The sequence below is a fragment of the Corvus hawaiiensis genome, chromosome 10, assembly GCF_020740725.1.
Source record: "Corvus hawaiiensis isolate bCorHaw1 chromosome 10, bCorHaw1.pri.cur, whole genome shotgun sequence".
Lineage (NCBI taxonomy): Eukaryota > Metazoa > Chordata > Aves > Passeriformes > Corvidae > Corvus > Corvus hawaiiensis.
The window spans coordinates 27,421,102-27,438,884 of record NC_063222.1 but is presented as its reverse complement, the minus strand read 5'-3'; the positions used below and the strand labels follow the sequence as shown (position 1 = coordinate 27,438,884).

The window sequence follows — 17,783 nt, the reverse complement described above, 5'->3', positions numbered from 1 at the left end:
TTAATTTCATATTTTATTTGGCAAAAAAAATAAGCTTTGTTACCATAAATCATAAAATTAGTAGGGCCAAGATACCCTTACAGATTAAGAGTTCTCTCACCCCAGGAGCTGAAGAGCTCACGCCAGGCAGGAACTTTGAGGCTGTTCCCCATCAGGACAGAACGTCCTGTGGTGTCCCCAGAGCATCGTGCACACCACAAGTAGCAAATGGGTGCTCAGCGCCTCTCCCACGTGTGCCATAGATCGGGCACAGTATGGGCTCTTTATGAGCACATCACGTCAGCTGTCGCTTTTCTTGCTCTCTTTGAACCTGGGCTTGGGGTTTTTTATGAAAGGTTCTGGAACTCACAGTTCCAGCTGTGTTTGGGAGCCCACGAGCCTGTCCCATCCACCAGGACTGGCTGGGCTGGAGTGAACAGCACAACTCTCTGTTTGGGACGTGCAGCATTGCTACCAGCAGGGATTTAAAAGCAGAAATTCCAGTTCGTGCCCTCCAGATAAGCATGGTAGAATGGCAGAGCCCTTTTCAGCATCCTGTTGGCACCTACCTTCTGAATTCTCCTGGAGATGATGTCCCCAGGCTGCTCCAGCGCCCACTGAGGTTTTCAGCACTTGGCTGTAGAATTTGGAATGTTTGGGTGGTGTTGGGGTGTCAGGCTCCAGCTGTGGGAGTGTTCTGAGGGGCTGTGGAGTGCTCTGGGAGTGTGAGAAAATCCTGGAATGGTTTGGGTTGGAAGGGACCCTAAAGTCCCATGGGCAGGACACCTTCCACTATCCCAGGTGGCTCCAAGCCCCATCCAGCCTGGCCTTGGGCACTTCCAGGGATTGTATCCAGATGGTTCATATTCTCTCCAGTAAGGGAGACTCCACACCCTCTCTAGGCAGTATAGTCAAGCTTTTCTCATTAGACCAGTGCTGTATTCTCCATATCCAAGATTTTCTGACAAAACCAGCGTTGTATTCACTACAGTCAAGGTTTTCCACCCTTTCTGCAACCAGTGTCCAAGTGTGCTGCTTGGAACTGGAATCTCCTCACATCCCACGCAGCAGCATGGGGTTGCAGCCAGGAGGGGCTTCCTGACAGTCACACCTACGGATGCAGAGAGTTAGTCAGGCAAAGGTCTGGTTAACAATGGGCTAAATTATCCTGCATCTGGTGTATTTTGTCATGAGATGCTTTGTGGCAGTACTCGGGTTGAGTTCTAAGCTGGAGCGTGCTGTGACACGTCCCAAGGAAGCTCAGGAGCTCAGGAAGGGCTGCTGGCCCTGTGCTGGTGTTTGCAGGCTGTGTGAGTGTGAGTGTGAGTGTGAGCAGGGCAGCCCAGGCTGCTGTGAGTCATTGCTCGGCATTCCTCCCGGGCAGCAATGGGTTCAGCTACCTGAGCTCCCGGTGCTATTTCCTCTCGTGGCACAGGGATTGTCCCATGGCATGTTTTGAATGAAGCAACGTTCTGGGTTTACTCCCAGCCTGGTTCTCCACTGTTCGTGTATTCAAAGCAAGCCCAGGGATTTTTATTTTGCAGCTGTGATTTTATGGGCAGGCAGCAAATAATGATGTGAACAGCATGGCTCAGCAGTACCATCTGTATTGCTTTGGGGTAGATGCTGACTGAAAACTTGGCTCATAATACACTTTGTTTCTTTTAAAAGAAGTGAAGTTTCTACTGAGACTTAAAATCTTCCTTTGACTAAGGCAAATATAAATTTCAATCTGGTAGCTCCTCATTTTGCATATGCAGCAAGAGACTCCCCTTTCTTCCTCGAAAATCAATGGTGTGGTTTGAGTCATGATTTCTTTTTGCGCAAGAGGGATTGACTGGTGTGTCAGAAGAGGGACAGACAGGATGAGAGACATGAAAATAATGTGGGAGAGGAGTGAAACAAAAAAGAAAGTAAAATTGGGTAATAAGGTAGAATAAGTCAACATACAGAAATAATTTAAGACCACCCAGCTGCAGCATAAGGATTCTTTTTTTTTTTTTTTAACTTTTATGTATTCAGCTACAAGTTTAATTTGGACAAATACAGAGTTTTTTCTTACTTGATCGGTCCTTGCTGGAGCAATCTCACTCCTGACAGATCCACCAAGGGAGCAAGAGCTGTGGACCAAGGAGCACTGGGTGTTGTGAGGAATTTCTCCATGGACAGGGCTGCCCAGCCCTGGCACAGCTGCCTAGGGCAGTGGTGGGGTCCCCATCCCTGGAGGGATTGAACAGCCCTGTGGATGTGGCACTTGGGGCTGTGGGATGGTGGCACTTGGTGGTCTGGGAGGGCTTTTCCAACCTGAACAATTTTAGGGTTCTGTGAGGAGTGATCCATGCTCTGGATGCTGCAATACCAGAGCCCTGCCAAATGAGAGAGGAGCTCATTCTTTTTTAACAGGAATTAGTCTCTCCATCGTGGGGTGTTTGTGGGTGGAATGTGAAATTCCAGAGGAGAAGGGTAGTGGTGCACGAGCTGACACACCCTGGAGTTATTTGGTCAAGTTCAAGTGGTACAAATTCCTGTCTCATCATTCAAAAGGCTAAAAATGGTCCAGACCACCTTTTTTTTTTTTTTTTCTTTTTTCCCTTATAACTTATGCTCTGCAGATGGAACTGAGTCAGACAGATGTCATTCGAGTGATTATCCCTCTTGGCTCAGCCCTCCCCTTGCCTTGGTAGCTAAAGAAATCTTTGTAACCAGGGGATAATATTTTCTTCCAAAACCAGCTGCAGAGTGGAAACTGCTCCCCCAGATGCTTTACAGCATCTGTGCATCACAACTGTAGCTCAAAGCCTTATGGATAAATATCTTCCCAGTTCAAGCATTTTGTTCTCAGCAAAATTGGTTTTTTAATTCCTAATTGATTTTTTCTGTTCACTGCTTCTCCTCAGTGCTCAGGACGTGCAAGTCCCCTTTCTACTCAGAGCTCTGTTTCCTTTTCTGTTCCTTCCAAACTGTTTTTCCCCTCATTTTTTTCTGCTTTGAAGTTAAGATGACAACAGGTTTTTTATCAAATGGAAACGGTGAAATACGGAATTTGAAACCATGAACTTGTATTTAATACACATCCTTAGTGGTTACTCAGCAATGTCATTGTTCCAGAAAAGGTAATTTGTAAGCATAAGAACTGATGGCAGTTCGTTTCCTACAGACTTTTGTGTAATGGTTGGTCAACGTTGGTGTCTAAGAGACAAGGTCTAATGGGGCTTTTCTCCTGGAAAGACCATTTATTCATAAGGCTGCCAGAGGGCAGGGCTGGATGGGATATTGGGCAGGAGTTGTTCCCTGTGAGGGTGGGCAGGCCCTGGCACAGGGTGCCCAGAGCAGCTGGGGCTGCCCCTGGATCCCTGGCAGTGCCCAAGGCCAGGCTGGACACTGGGGCTGGGAGCAGCCTGGGACAGTGGGAGGTGTCCCTGCCCATGGCAGGGGTGGCACTGGATAGGGTTTGATGTCCCTTCAACCCAAACCCTTCTGTGATTCCATGAGAGAGGAACCTTGGATTTAGGGTGGGAGGTCAGGTCAGTGCCTCCCTTGCCCTATTCACTTTCAGCTGGACCCTGTTGATTTTCCAGGTACATTGGATAGATGTGCTGGGTTTAAATTAATCATGGTTGGCATCACTCAACATGTGCCAAATCCATTCCTGGTGGCAGGGAACTGTTCCATACATTAAGATGGATATTTGGAAGCTGTTCAATCTGTACACTTATTGCAGTGCTTGCAGGGTAATTATTTATGTGCAGAGCAAGGTACTGATTTAGACAGAATTTCCTATTCTGTGATTTTTTGACTTCATAGCAAATACTGTAAAAATCCAACCTGATCTGAAATCCCCCCAGATGTTCTTTTCTCCTGAGGAATGGATGGGAAGGAGAGCAGGACCCACTTCCAACTGAGCCCAGACAGAGAATATTTATTGTTCTATGACTTCATTTATTTTGAAAATCAGTAACAAAACTGACTTTGAAAGCTAAGAAGTTTTGGTACTTGCACAAACCGTTTTCAGTTCAGGCCCCTGATGATTCCATCTTGTTTTTGATTGGAGAAGCCAGTGAAAGTTCTGAGCTGTTTGTGTGAGCAGCAGCAGTGGCTGTGCTGCACAGAGCACTGTGTCCTCTCTGTGATAAGAACCCCTCCTGTGCTCCCTGCACAGCTCATTTTGTCCTTTTTCAATGCAGTCATTTCAGTGCTTTGGAACTTCTGGGTACTTATCCTGAATAACAGTTTCAGGTTTCCAAGCACAGACTGCAATTGCCAGGAAAAATAAACTTGCATTTTCAGCTCCTTCAGAGCAACTGTAACCAGGGGGGGTTTAAAGTGGGGCAACACTAAGAAATGGGGAAATAAAGCTTGTCCAGGGCATCCTGAAACACCATTTATATCAAGATATATTTAAAGTGCTAAAGGTTGTTGTATGAGTCTTTAATTTACAATTTTTGAAAGCTCTTTTCTTTCCTCTGGGTAGGATTTCTTTCTGTTTACCACAGTGTCTCAAAATGTCTTTTTTTTTTTCTTGTTCTGTAAAACAAGGTTCCTTAATTGGACTTAAACTGTTTGAGCAGGTGCTTGCGTGTTCCCTGCTTCAAGGTTAATAATTGGATCACTTGGAAAAGTCTGTTTCCCAATTTGATAAATGGCCTTTCTATTGGATCTGTGTTACGTGCTCTGTGTTTTTTAATCTGTCCTGAGTCCTTCATACCTGGCGAAGGGGTGACATGTTCCACAGCACCCCAGTGCCATGGACCCCACATCAGCATCAGTCATGAATTATTTCTGTAGAGATTGCTGGATTACATCACCTTATTCACTCTCCCTCAAGCTTGCCTGCTTCGCTTGGATATGAGTTGTCAGAAACCCACAGAAATAACATTTTTCTGGCACAGGCGATCTCAGATTCATTAATGAAATAACTTGATAAAACACAGCATTTCATTTTCAATGAATACATCAAACCTAACTCAGAAGTACTTTAGCATTTCAGTGGGAGTTCCCACATATCAAATTGCCAGAGTTAATGTATCTTGAAAGTTGCCAGTAGGGGAAGGTGCTGCTATAGCCGGGGTTCATTTTGCTAATGCGGAGTTTGTCTTTATTTGTTAAAGCAACAACATCATCTGATCTTAAATGTTCCAAGGCAGTAAATGGTTTAAATTGTTTGGATTTATTATTATTTCTTAGTGTCACTGAGGGTTTTTTAGTTGGACTTGTTTCTTACAATCTGAAGCATTTTCTCTCTTTGTAGATGCCCCGGGAGCAGACAGTGTGCAAATACTGCGGAGTCAGCTACCTGACACTCCACGAGTTTAAGGTGATGGAAGACAAAGTAAAAGCAATGGAGAAGGAGATTAAAGTTTATAAAGGAAGTCTAGAACGGGAGCAAAGGCTTCAGGCAGAATTGCAGGCTCTTCACCATGACCTTGAGCGCTGTCGAGCTGAGAGCGAATCCAAAACAGAAAGGTCAGAGCACATCATCTCCTCTGGTGATCCTCTCCTCTGTGTGGTAGGGAATTTCAGCCCAAAGCAGCTTAAAATACAAATAACATTTGTCTTTCTTTTCTCAGATGGCCCATATACACTGTAATACTTGATTTAAATCATCTTTATAGTATCCTTTGGAAGCAGGTTTAGAATTCCTGCGTAGTTTAGAAGCAATCAACATATTGAAGGTGAAGGAAGGGCCAGAAGGTACTCAGAGGGATTTCCCCTGCACACACTCTCAAAGGGAAATGATAAATATTTCATCTTATCATCTTGTAATAAAACTGTAACATTCCAAGTGAAATGCCACAGGACTGGGAGTTCCACAGTTCTGAAATTTGGGGTTTCTCTCTCCCAGTAAGAATTCCCAGTGATCCCTGGGAAGCTCAGGGTTCACTCTCTGCGGGCTGGTACAGAATGCTAAAGCAATGAGGAACCGTTTGGGTACTGCTTGGGGCATTTTGCTTCAGAAACGGGAAGTTTCAAATCCTTACAGCTGGGAAGGCCCCAGTTAACGGGGCAGTTTTGTACCTTAAGAATTCCAGTAATGAACGACACATCTCAGAGCCACGTTTGAATTTTCAGGGCACAATTAGAACCTTCGAGTGTGTTCTTTCAGCTCATACTTACAGGGTTTGTGTCCTTTTCCATCCTCATATTTTGGAATCTATTGTTATGGTCCAGTAACTGATTACAGTAGGGCTATAAACAGTTGATGTTTATCATTAACGAGTAAAAGATACTTTAGAAAAAATGCCATTTGCTCAAGTTTGCTACTGATGGATCGAGGCCAGAAACTTCTGGGTAATTTCTTGCTCATCTGACTCAAACTGCCAGAAGTTTTTTGTAAGAATGAGTTTCTAATTTTAATTATCAGCTCAGTTTGATTTTTGGGATCCCCAGGAGGGGTGTTCCTTGTGTGACTGACTCACGCCAAGTGATCTAGAGCTGAAGGTGCTCTTGAGATTGGACTGAAATGCTTTGGAAACCTGCTTTTTTTTGGAGAATCATTCAAACACTGCTAAACATTTACTTTGTTAATATATTTAGTTAGGCTTTTGCTTGCTAATATTACTAATAAAAGATTCATTTTAGAGCACAAGTTCCCACAAAAGTGAACAAAAAGCATTTATCTTGTAAATTACTCATAATGTTTCTTGCAATATCTTTTTCATTAAAATTTAACACCTTCCACCCTCTCCTTCCCAATATTTAATATTTTCTGTGGTTTAATATCTATTTTTAAAGAGTGTGTTTGCTCCTTGTCCCTTTAATGACCCTGGGTGGCAGCTCTGGTGGCAGAATCCAGTGTGTGAGCAAATGCACTGACAGCACCTTCTTCTTGTTGAGGATCATTTGCCAGAGCTAAACTTTAAATTTTCATTGAGCCGACTTTTTGTAGTAAAGCTGGAACAGTTAATAAAATTTTTATCTCTGCACTTTTCCCCCCAAGGCTCCGCTTGATTTAAAAGCTGCTGAAATCAAGTGGAATACTTGCAGTAGGCTTCAGTTCCAGCCATAAATCAACCATTGTGCCTTGTTAAGTAACTTGTCTGAATATTCCTTATCTCGTCCTTGCTGTCCTGGGCCTCTCTGACTACCTTGTGCTTTGGCATAAACTATTCAACATCCAGGGTCTGGCCAGGCTGACAAATCACTGCTCCCAGAAGCCAAACATGCCTTTTTCTTACTTTTATCTCTGCCAGACAAAGGGACTGAATCTCTCTTATCAGTTGCAGACTGTTTCGGTTTTCTGCTCCCTCTAGGTTCAAGTAATCCTATTTGTACCTGTGGTTAACCTTGAAAGCCACCTGGGAGTTTACCCATCCTCTCCTTTGGGATCCTGGCAAGAGAAGGGGAATTAACTGCACTGATTGCACTCAGCTGTTCAACCTGATTCTGTGTTAAAATCACTTCAGTCGTGATAAGTAATTGTATTATTATTAATTTAATTAGCAAAGTTCTTGCCACGTCCAGTATAGGAAATGGAAAGTAGGTGTAAATGCCAGAGATGTCCTCAAGTGCCACATCCACACATATCTTGGGCACTGCCAGGGGTGGTGACTTCATCACTTTCTGAAGTGAAAATGAGCAGCTCCTGGCTGTGAAATGAAAATGAGCAGCTCCTGGCTCTGGGCAGCTCCCAAAGTTTCATGGAAGTGAAAATACTGTGGTGGAGCTTTTTTTGGACAGTATGTTCCAGGCTCCTCAGTGCATCCTGTCCTTGCTGCCAGTGCTCCTCCATCCCACAGGGGTCCTGTGCCAGGGAGTGCAAGGGTTATTTCTTGTGATTATTTCTTGTGGTGTGAAACAACACGGGAGTGGCTCCTCATTGCTTTGGGACAATGAGGGCGTTTGCAGCTCCTGCTGGATTTCCTCGTGCTATTCTTCCCCTGTCAGCACTGGGAGTGAACGTATCCTAACCCACCTCCCACGATTCCTCCTGTATTCCCCAGGAACACGTGCTGGATGCAGGGATGGGCTGTGAACTGTAGGACAGGGGATGAGATCGCTGTGTTCCCACCATTCTCTAAATGCCAGCCCTTAATGATCTATTGAACTTTTCCTTTTTGCTAAAAAGCCTCAAAATAACGTGTTTATTTCCCTTCCTTCTGATGGTGACAGTGAAGTGCAACTTTCTTGCCTTTTCCGCCGGTTCTCTTGTGTGTGACTGACCAGGACATGCTGAAAACATCCCTTTAGTGTCAGCTCTGGAATGGAAAGAGGAAGAAAATGTATCTCTCCTTATTTACCAGTTTCTTTTTAAGCCAAAAGATCTTCAAATACTGCCCATTCTAAAACAAGAATGGAAAATGAGCATCTGGCTTTCCCTGACTCCCAGAGTCTGGATTTGTTATTGGTCAGTGATAAATCACTGCTTTTTTCCTCATCTGCAAACACAGATTTGAATTCCTGTAGCTGTTAAGGGGATGGACATTTCCTTGTGAGTGGCAACACTTCTGCTCCCAACCATAATCCAACAGATTTTATTCTCTCCCCTCCTGCCCTCCACCTCCTGGAAATTTGCAGGTAGCAATGGGTAAAATTTCCTAAAAATGTAATGCCAGAAATGTCTTAATTTTTTTTTTTTTGTGTTCCAGTGATCACAATTGAGCCCCAAAATCTTGCTTTTTAATCCCCAGATGTTCAGTTCTGATTTTGTCAGAGCTCTGCAGACCCAGGTTTCTTAACCAGACTAATATTTTTTTAAATGTGCATTTTGATGCTGATCTATGTGATAACAGTAACTAATGCACTGTCATAGTTTGGTTTAATTTTTATATATATTTTTAGTATGAATCAATCTCATTCCCTTCTGCTGCTTAAAATAGAAGCCAAGGCTGATGTAGAGCTTCTGTGAGCCTTTGGTTTTGTAAAATACTTGTCTATTCAAATATTATTTATTTACTTGTGGCAATGAGTCACCAGTAGACAAATAGATCATTTTCTCTGCGTGAGCAGTAAGTGTTGAAAGCTTAAGCAGGGGCTGGTTTAAACAGTTGCTTGTCACTGGAGTTGTATTTTTGGGGCTGGAAGGCTGCTTTAGGATGGTTATCTACAGAAAACAGCTGGGGCTGATGTACTGTGTGGGATTCTTCCCTCACATGTACCACAGGAAGGGAATTGGATTCAGCTCTTTTATTCCCGTGCAGTTCCATTCATTTCCTGACAATTACGGCAGTAAGTGCTGAACTGTTGAAAGAGCAGTGTTTAAACTGTGTTTATTTACACTGTGGGAGCTGTGCCTGAAAAACAAACCGGTGCTGTAATGAAAAGTTCCCAAGGTAAATGTTAGAGGCGAAGAACGCCGTGAGGGGATGGTTCTGGAGGTGTTTGCTGTGCCTGAGGCCAGGGAGAGGACTGGGAAAGCTGAAACCAAAGTTGGAGGCTGATTATTGGTGCAAACAATTCTGATTATTGTATTTACATCTATAGGATAAAAACCCTAACAGTGGAACTTAAAACCAAGCAGGAGGAGATGAAAACCGTGAAAGCTGATCTGCAGTATTTCCAGGAGGAGAAGGAAGCTGCCTACAAGCAGTCACAGGTCCTCAGGTGAGAACCCAAAAAGAAATGCTGATGTTGGAAATGCTCTATTTCTTACATATATATTGTTTATAAAGATTCACCAGAAACCTAGTTAAACATGATTACTCTGATTTCTCAATGAAAAATGATTGTACAATTTCCTGTCCAGTTTTCTTCATTTATGCATAAAAGCTCTAAACATTTAGATGGTGAAACTTATTATACATACATTCAATACACAGCACCTTTCAAACACTAAATTATTGTAACCCAATGCAGTATAAATTATCAGAGAATGGGAAAGGAGTTGTCAAGCTTTGTCTAATTCCCAAGTTTTATTTATAAAATAATTTATAAATATACATCTGGTGTTTTTTCTCTCTTGCAGAAATACCTTGGAACACCACTGCTCCACTCTGAACAAGGCTGTCTCACTGTTCCCTTTCATTAGAAGTGAATTAGACAGTGTTAAAGAGGTCATCTCCACCAACCTGGAGAACTTTGCTGCCATGAAGGAAGAAATTTCTCTGCAAATAAAAGCCATGAGTAAAGAAGCTCTGACAGGTAAAGCATCTTGCAACCATTTTGGGCAAGAGAAAATAGGATACTCCAGGGTGATGGTCCAGCATCCTGCTGGGAGCTGCTGGAGTGTCCTGCAGTGCTGCCTCCCAAACTGGGCAGGCTGCACCCCTTCCCTTGGCCAGGGAGCCACGAGCAAACCCACACCCAACATCAGCAACTACTCCCCCCTGCCATTTCTGAGTAAGAACAAACTTTGCCAGATACAGCCTTCCTTATCTGAGGGGTCTCTGGGCCTGGAGGGGGCACGGAGCAGCCCCTGGGTGGGGATCATTCCCTTGGCCCCCAGCCTGCTTCCTGCTCCAACAAGGGCAGCCTTCAGGGAAAGGGGAGCTGGGAGCGAGGCACAACCGAGGGCTTGTTCAGGAGAGGTCGTGCCCGGTCTCAGGCTGAAACTCAGACTGATCCTTGAATGCCACTTGTGCTGTGCCTCAGCTGAGATTGGTTTCACTCAAGAGAGTGTGCAGTGGTGCAGTTACAGACTGCAACATCCAGAGCTTCCCCACTGGCCCTGTGCCTACTTCTACAGCTTTACAGGCCTTTAGACATATTCCCTTCCTTGTAGTTGTTCAGTGTGGATGAGTGGATGAGCTGCTGTTTCATAGAATCACAAAATCACAGAATATCCTGAGTTGGAGGGGATCCACAAGCATCAAGTCCAGCTCCCGGCCATGCACAGGACACCCCAAAGATCCCACTGTTGACCAAATTAACCTCTGGGGATCGGTTTGGTCAGGGTTATCCGGCAGTAAAGAAGGAGGTGAGCTGATGTCATGCTTTCCTTCCTTGGAGAAGGGCTTTGAGGGCAGGGTGGGGGATGTGCATCTCCCACCTCCCTCTGTCCCTGTGAGTTCCGGTGCAAATCCACAGCTCCAGTGAAACCTGTGTGCAGGGAGCAGCTCAGGAATCCCGGAGCTGTCTGACACAACAGCTGCCCGGTGGCACATGAGCAGGGAATTTTCAATGATTGCTTTGTTCCCACTGGAAGGACTCCGGGGGCAGCTGTGCCTGGAGTGGCACGAACCCACTGAGGCAGCACCAGCAGGGAGCTGGGGGCCCTGGGCCCCAAAGGGCTCCTGCCTGCTGGAGATGAGTGTGACCAGAACATCCCTCCCTGTTATTCACTCTTTGTGAGACCAGTGGATTGAAGTGTCAATTGAAGGTTCATGTGTCCTGAGGATTCCCCTCTTCCTGGGCTCATTCCCTGTCTGCTTCTGGCTGAAGAGAATGGCAGCACATGTCCCTGCAGGCATCTTCAGCATCAGAGGGATGCACACATTTCAAAGCTTCTTTTCTGGAGTATTCTTTGTTCTGTTTGCTGTAGTACTCCAAATACACAGAGCACCTGTATGGATGCAGGAGTGGAGCCTTTCTTACACAGGCTGTGTACCCCTCATCCAACATATCCCACTTCAGACTAGTGCCACACCAGGAATATCACATCCATCCTCAAATCCAGCTTTCTAAATCAGAACAATTTAGCCCCACTTACTTTTGTTGGCCTGTGAATGCCAGTTAAAAGCTTTCATGTTCTGTTGTATTGCTTTTTCATTATTAACATAAAATAGCAACAGTCTACACGGATTTGTTTTGCCTCCTCAGAAATACCCAAATTGAACCAAAGATTGGCAAAATCCCAGCGGGAGAACGAGTGTCTCCAGGAGAAGGTCAAACACCTCACTGGAGTGGCTGACACAGTCGAGCTGAAAACTCAACAGCTCCAAACTTCCCTTCAGCAGGTGAACGAGCTGCAGAGCCGGTGCCGTGAGCTACAGAAGGAAACTCTGGGTAAGAGAAGTTTTTATCCTTTCTAGCAAAAAATCCGAGGAAAAAAATGCAGAAAAAAATGTTTTTAAAAGCACCAAAGTGGTGGTTGTTAGTGTGAAAAGACTCAATAGGCCTGAATAAAAGGTGGGTGTTGTGCAGTCAGAAGGAGGGACTGTCATTCCAGAGAGTCTGGAACCCTGCTGGCAGCACCAGGCAGCTGGCAGGGAGGGCACATGAAGGAAAAGAGGAAAGTGATGAAGGTGGTGGAATACAATCCTGCTGTGAATTGTCCATCTTAGGTAGAACATCAGGGACAAGGCTCTGAGGGTAAAATTCAAAGAATTTGTCTCATTTTGAGGGCAGGACCAGGAAGGACTTCTGGCTCTCAGAACAGGACTCAAAAGCAGGCCAGGCCCTTTTCTCTGAGAGTCACTGAACAGGAGACTCTCTAATGATCCACCCTTGATTGTGTCTCAGGAAGCAGAGAATGCTCTTGAAAAGGGTGAGAGCAGTGACAGCACTTGAAATGATATGCTGGGAGCTCTGTGCAGAGAATAACTCACTACAGAAGGGTTATTTATATTGGTATCTCTTGGATCTCTTTTTCCTTGCGCTCACAGCCCTGGCTCAGAGGTCTTTTAAGACCCTGGGAACACGTTTGAGGTTGTGCTGTTCAGGCATGGTTTGGAGTCCCCAGGCTGGCACAGCAATCCCCATCTGCCTTGTGCTGAGTGTGGGCACACATGGAAAGGAGCAGCAGGTCACAGTGGTGGGCATGGTGGGGGAACTTCACTGGTCCTCCAGAACCAGTGAAAACAGCAGATGTGAGATCCCATCCACCGAGTTACCAACCCCTGGTGCTGAGGATGTGCACTGTTATCTGTTCTTATATTGTAATAATATAATAATATCTTATATATTAATATCGAATTGGTTTATTTTTATAATGATACTGCCAAAGAGCTCCAGCAAAGACATCTTCTGTCTTTGTAGAAATAATAAGCAGCAGTGGACATAAAATCTCATCAGATGATCTCTCACACTGAAATAAGTGAGTTAGCATCATAACATCAAACAGTTGTATTGTTATATTTATGCTGATACAAAAACTGCCCTTGGCTAGAGTTCCCTTTTCCCCTCTGTTTACTCCAGAGGTTCCTGCAAACAGTGAGTTCTGGGTTTGTTCATGAGCATGGCAAGCAAACACTTTCATTTTCAGCTTTGCCCCCCTTTAACTCCATGCAGAATTGCCTTGTTCTTCCCTTAAAAGAGAAGTTTTTGCATTCTCTATTTTATTTTGGTTTTTTGAGATTATTCAATGTGTTCTACATTTTTGGGGGGCCTGCATGTATTTTTGGCCTCCTGGATCTTCTCAAAACCTGCATTTGCTTCCCTAAATTGGCATGTTGCATCAGCCCATCACAACTAATTATCACAGAATCCTGGCATGGTTTGGGTTGGGAGGGACCTTAAAGCTCATCCATTCCCACCCCCTGCCACGGGCAGGGACACCTTCCACTATCCCAGGTTGAAAATTTGCAGTGAAATATAAAATAACAGAGATTTTATGGAGAAAACAGAGCTAAAACATCATGTATGGCATTCACACAGAATATTAGGACCCTGCAAAATCTTAATGATGAGTAAAAATACCATCTAAGCTGGTTGATGTTTTATGTGAGACATTTTTAAATGTATTAATAAAAACGTAGCAGTCACTTGCTAATAAATCAGTTATTAAGAAGCAGTAAAACGTTTGATTTGGGTATCCAGAAGGAGGTTTCAAGGCAGGAAAGCTGCTGGCTCAGGCATTTGGATTCTACCCTTCCTGAATGGATCAGTAAAACACAAATCCAGGAGGATTTGAAGGGGTCTGGCTCTCGGGAACACGTTGCTGGAGATAAAAATGGTTCTCTTTGAAATACCAAACATGATTTTGCTCATGAAACAAGCATTAAATATGAAATTAGTTTCCCATTGAGTTAAAATAAATGAGTGGGAACAAACATCTTCCTGGAAATCAGTCCCAGGGAGTGGATTTGCACTGTCCAAAGTCAGGGTGTAGGAAATCAGCCACGTCCAGAGTGTCCATGCTTTGGGGGGAGCTTGGGGGTTTGCTTTATTTCGCTTTTTTCCCTCCCACAAACTACTCCAACATCCCTCTTTGGTACTGAAACAGTTTGACACTCCAGCAACAACAAAAACTACCAGGATTTGTGATTTCTGTGTCTTTAAAGGATTTTCCTTTCTGTAACCAGTATTTTGAAGATTTTTCTGTTGCATATTTCTCACAGAATTGTAAAGTTGGGATTATTTCCCATCATAGCAGGCATTTGCAAGAGCAGGAACCAAGCAGTTGTTTCTCCTGTTGTTTTTTGTTCTCGTGCTTGGTGTGACTCTCTGAAGATTCCCTTTGTAGGGGATTTGTGGGATCAGTTTGATTGCTGGGTTCAAGCCACTTTTCAGCCTCATGGAGCATCACCCAGTTAGAGGGAGGTGACAGGTCTGGACAAATGCTCAACACAGGGCAAGGTCTGCAGGATAATTGTCTAATCAAACAGATCCCCAGATTAAAAATCAGTAATGGTGATAATGTGTCTGTTCTTGGTGCTGGGAGCAGCAGGGCTGCAGTAGCACATGCTCCTAAAAGATTTCTGCTTTCATTTTATTACCAGCCAAATCCTTCACTTAATCACAGATAAAGAATCATTTTTCTTCCCCAAGTCCTTGTGGTTTTTCTTTAGCCCATCACAGCTCTGGCCTTGCTCTGGGCGGGTTGAAATTGCTGGTGATGCTCACGAAATCTGAATTTTCAGTCTTTTGCTGCTCCTGCTCCATAGGCTACTTCAGCCCCTAAACAGAAACTTCGTGGTGTGCTGCCATAGTGAGGCTGATGGGAGATGATGGAAAACTGCAGGCAGCTGGAGGAGCTGGGAGGCTGGAGAAGGGAATGTTAGCACTCCTCATGGAAAGGAGGTGTTTTCATCTCCTGAAGTGTATTTAGTGGCACTTTAAAGACCACTTGGAAGAGCTTTGAAAATGCAAAGGGGGAATAGTTTCCTGCAGTTTTAGGTAGGCTGCAGTTCAAACAGCCCCTGTTCATGCTACAAGTGCTGTTGAAATGTATTTTTTTATGAATTCCAGCTGCGGTGGGAAGGCTTGGAAGGGTGAGAGCTGGGGAATGCAGGGCTGCTGTTGGAGCAGAGTGTGATGAGGCAATGGCTCATTAGTGCTTTTCAGCAGGCTGAGTGCAGGAGGAGGCACAAGAATGGATGGAAAACAGTCCCAGTTCCCTGCCACGAGGGGTTGGGATCAGGCTGCTTCGGAGTGTGACTTAGAGAAGGTCCACACTTTGCTTCTGGAGGAAAAGCAGGAAGCCAGGTTCTCCTGTGGAGCCAGGCTGGGAAAAGGGAAGGCTCCAGGGAGAGCTCAGAGCCCCCTCCAGGGCCTAAAGGGGCTCCAGGAGAGCTGCAGAGGGACTGGGGACAAGGCATGGAGGGACAGGACACAGGGAATGGCTTCCCAGTGCCAGAGGGCAGGGATGGATGGGAGATTGGGAAGGAATTGTTCCCCGGGAGGGTGGGCAGGCCCTGGCACAGGGTGCCCAGAGCAGCTGGGGCTGCCCCTGGATCCCTGGCAGTGCCCAAGGCCAGGCTGGACATTGGGGCTTGGGGCAGCCTGGGACAGTGGGAGGTGTCCCTGCCCATGGCAGGGGTGGCACTGGGTGATCTCTAAGGTCCTTCCAACCCAAACCATAATTCCCATAATTCTATGTTAAAGGACATGTCTTTATTGTATTTTGTTTTGTCTGCTTGGCCTAAACACTGAGGGTAAAAAATTGTCTCCAAGGAAAATTAAGGTCAGAATCTCTTTTTTTTTTCCTGTTCAGTTTTCTCAGCCAGTAAGTAAGGACAGTATTTCAAAGCAATTTTAATGTGTAGGAGAAGCAGGTCTGTAGGAATTTTGACATATCCCAAATAGCTTGGCTTCAAAAAGGCAGGAATACAGGCAGAAAAATTCAGGCTTTAGACCCAATCCTTTGATGCTGGAGTGTGAACTCTGGCCATGGGTGAGCAAATCCAATCCTTCTGAATGCAGGAGTGCTTGTAATGTGTCACTGGGGGACTGGGAGGGGAGCAGGCTTTGCCAAGATAACATTTGTTCCCTTCTTTAAAGATTTTTTAAGGTCTTGGAGATTGTCATGTTTGCATGGTTGCAGTTGTTGGTTTATTCTGTTGAGGGCACCGAGGCTGCCCTTGATTTGTGTCACTCAAAACTATTTAGAATCTGGTCCCTTTTTCTGCTTTTTCTCTGCTGGTTTTCTCTATGAAGGTAAAAGAATTGAGCAGAGGGCCAGAAAGCCCAGCCTGGCAGTGGTCAGCAACATGTGCTGGGGGAGATAAGCCCCAGTCCCTCCTTTCCTGGCACATCCTCCTGGTTCCTGGCAGCTTTCAGTGATTTGGACACTTCCTGATGGCACTGGTGAGGTCTCCAGAAGGATGTAAATCTGGAGTCCATCCCTGGGCTCCTTCCAGACTTTTGTGAGTCACAAATAAAAAGAAGGTCTTTCTTGTACAGACAAAAAAAAAATATCTTAGAGAACACAGTACATGAAATATTATAAATACAAATAATTAGTTCTGTTCTGTGCAGGGACTTGGGGTGTTACTTCACTTCTTTGGTCTCCTTAGAAACACGTGGTGAGGCCACGTTTTCCTGCTCTGACACAGTAATTTTTCATGGATGTATTTCATATTTCTCACAGATTGTCTGCTATGCTCTTTAAATAAATGTACTGGAAACTGTGTTAAGTGTACATCTGAATTTGGGCTGGCAATAATGTTCTGAGAAAAATGAAATATTTTTGCCCCTTTTGACACAGCTCATTGGCCAAACTCAGGGTCCATACAAGGGGTGTTATTTAGTAGGTTTTAAATAATTGCTGCAACCTCCTGTTGCCCAGAATACCACAGAAATCCAGCAAGAGGGGCTGGGTTCAAGTCTGCCTTGGCCAGGGATCTGTGAGCTCTCTATTCCACTTCCTTGACCATCTTCCAGGTTTGAGCTTCCAATATTTTCCAGGCTGATCCCTGATGGCTGAGAGAGGACCCAAAAGCCTGGGAGTGCCTAGAGCGGAGAGGAAAGTGGAGGATCCAAACCCTCCTGGGAGATGGCAGATGGCTTTGAGCCTCAGGCAGTGTCCCAGGCCAGGCTGGACACTGGGGCTTGGAGCAGCCTGGGACAGTGGGAGGTGTCCCTGCCCATGACAAGGGTGGCACTGGAGAGGCTTTAAGGACCCTCCCAACCCAAACCAGTTTGGAATCCTGTGACACTGGGAAGAGGTTTTCAGCAGAGGTTGGTGCAGCGTTGATGAGCTGGGGTCCCTGCAGCCTTGGGGCTGAATTAAACCCCAGGTAACCCAGTCTGGTTTGGGCAGAAGGATCAGCTTTGCACCCCAGGGGTCCCTTCCAGCCACCCTCTGTGAAACCATGCCTGATTTGGCATGACAATTTCATAAAGCCCGATGAAATAAAACGTGTTTTCATCTGTGAGTTGTGCAGCGTGCTGCTGTCCCAGAGCAGTGGGGGCTGTGGGCAGCATGGGCAGCCCTGGGCCTGCCCTGCCAGCAGGGCCCGGAATGGTGACTCACAGCTGCTCCTGCTCACACCAAAACCCTGCCAGCTTCCCCCAGACCACGCTGAAAGAAAGGGAAAATGAAACTGCTCCCTGTGCCACTCTCTGCTCTCTGCATGCTGCAGGGATGTGGGTGCCACCAGCAGATCCTCTTGTTTGCAGTGCCCAGCCGGGCAGTGAGGCACAGGCTCGACTCCTGACCCTGGGAGCAGGTGGGGTTTGCAGCCCTGCATTTATCTGTGAACTTGGGGGCAGGTGGGGTTTGCAGCCCTGCATTTATCTGTGATCTTGGGAGCAGGTGGGGTTTGCAG

General features: G+C 45.4%; 1 protein-coding gene across 11 annotated transcripts in view; it reads left to right on the top strand.

The window, feature by feature from the left end:
- Positions 1-17,783, top strand: part of LEKR1 (leucine, glutamate and lysine rich 1) — a 36,004-nt gene that overhangs the window by 3,359 nt on the left and 14,862 nt on the right. For 8 of the 11 annotated variants that reach the window (XM_048314337.1, XM_048314330.1, XM_048314332.1 and 5 more), the window contains 4 exons: positions 5,228-5,442; positions 9,400-9,519; positions 9,881-10,056; positions 11,674-11,859. In XM_048314337.1, coding sequence (XP_048170294.1) covers positions 5,228-5,442; positions 9,400-9,519; positions 9,881-10,056; positions 11,674-11,859 — 697 coding nt within the window. Of the gene's footprint in view, positions 1-5,227; positions 5,443-5,532; positions 5,591-6,609; positions 8,494-9,399; positions 9,520-9,880; positions 10,057-11,673; positions 11,860-17,783 lie in introns of those variants that run through there. The other 3 variants (XM_048314341.1, XM_048314339.1, XM_048314338.1) reach the window with 3 other exon arrangements.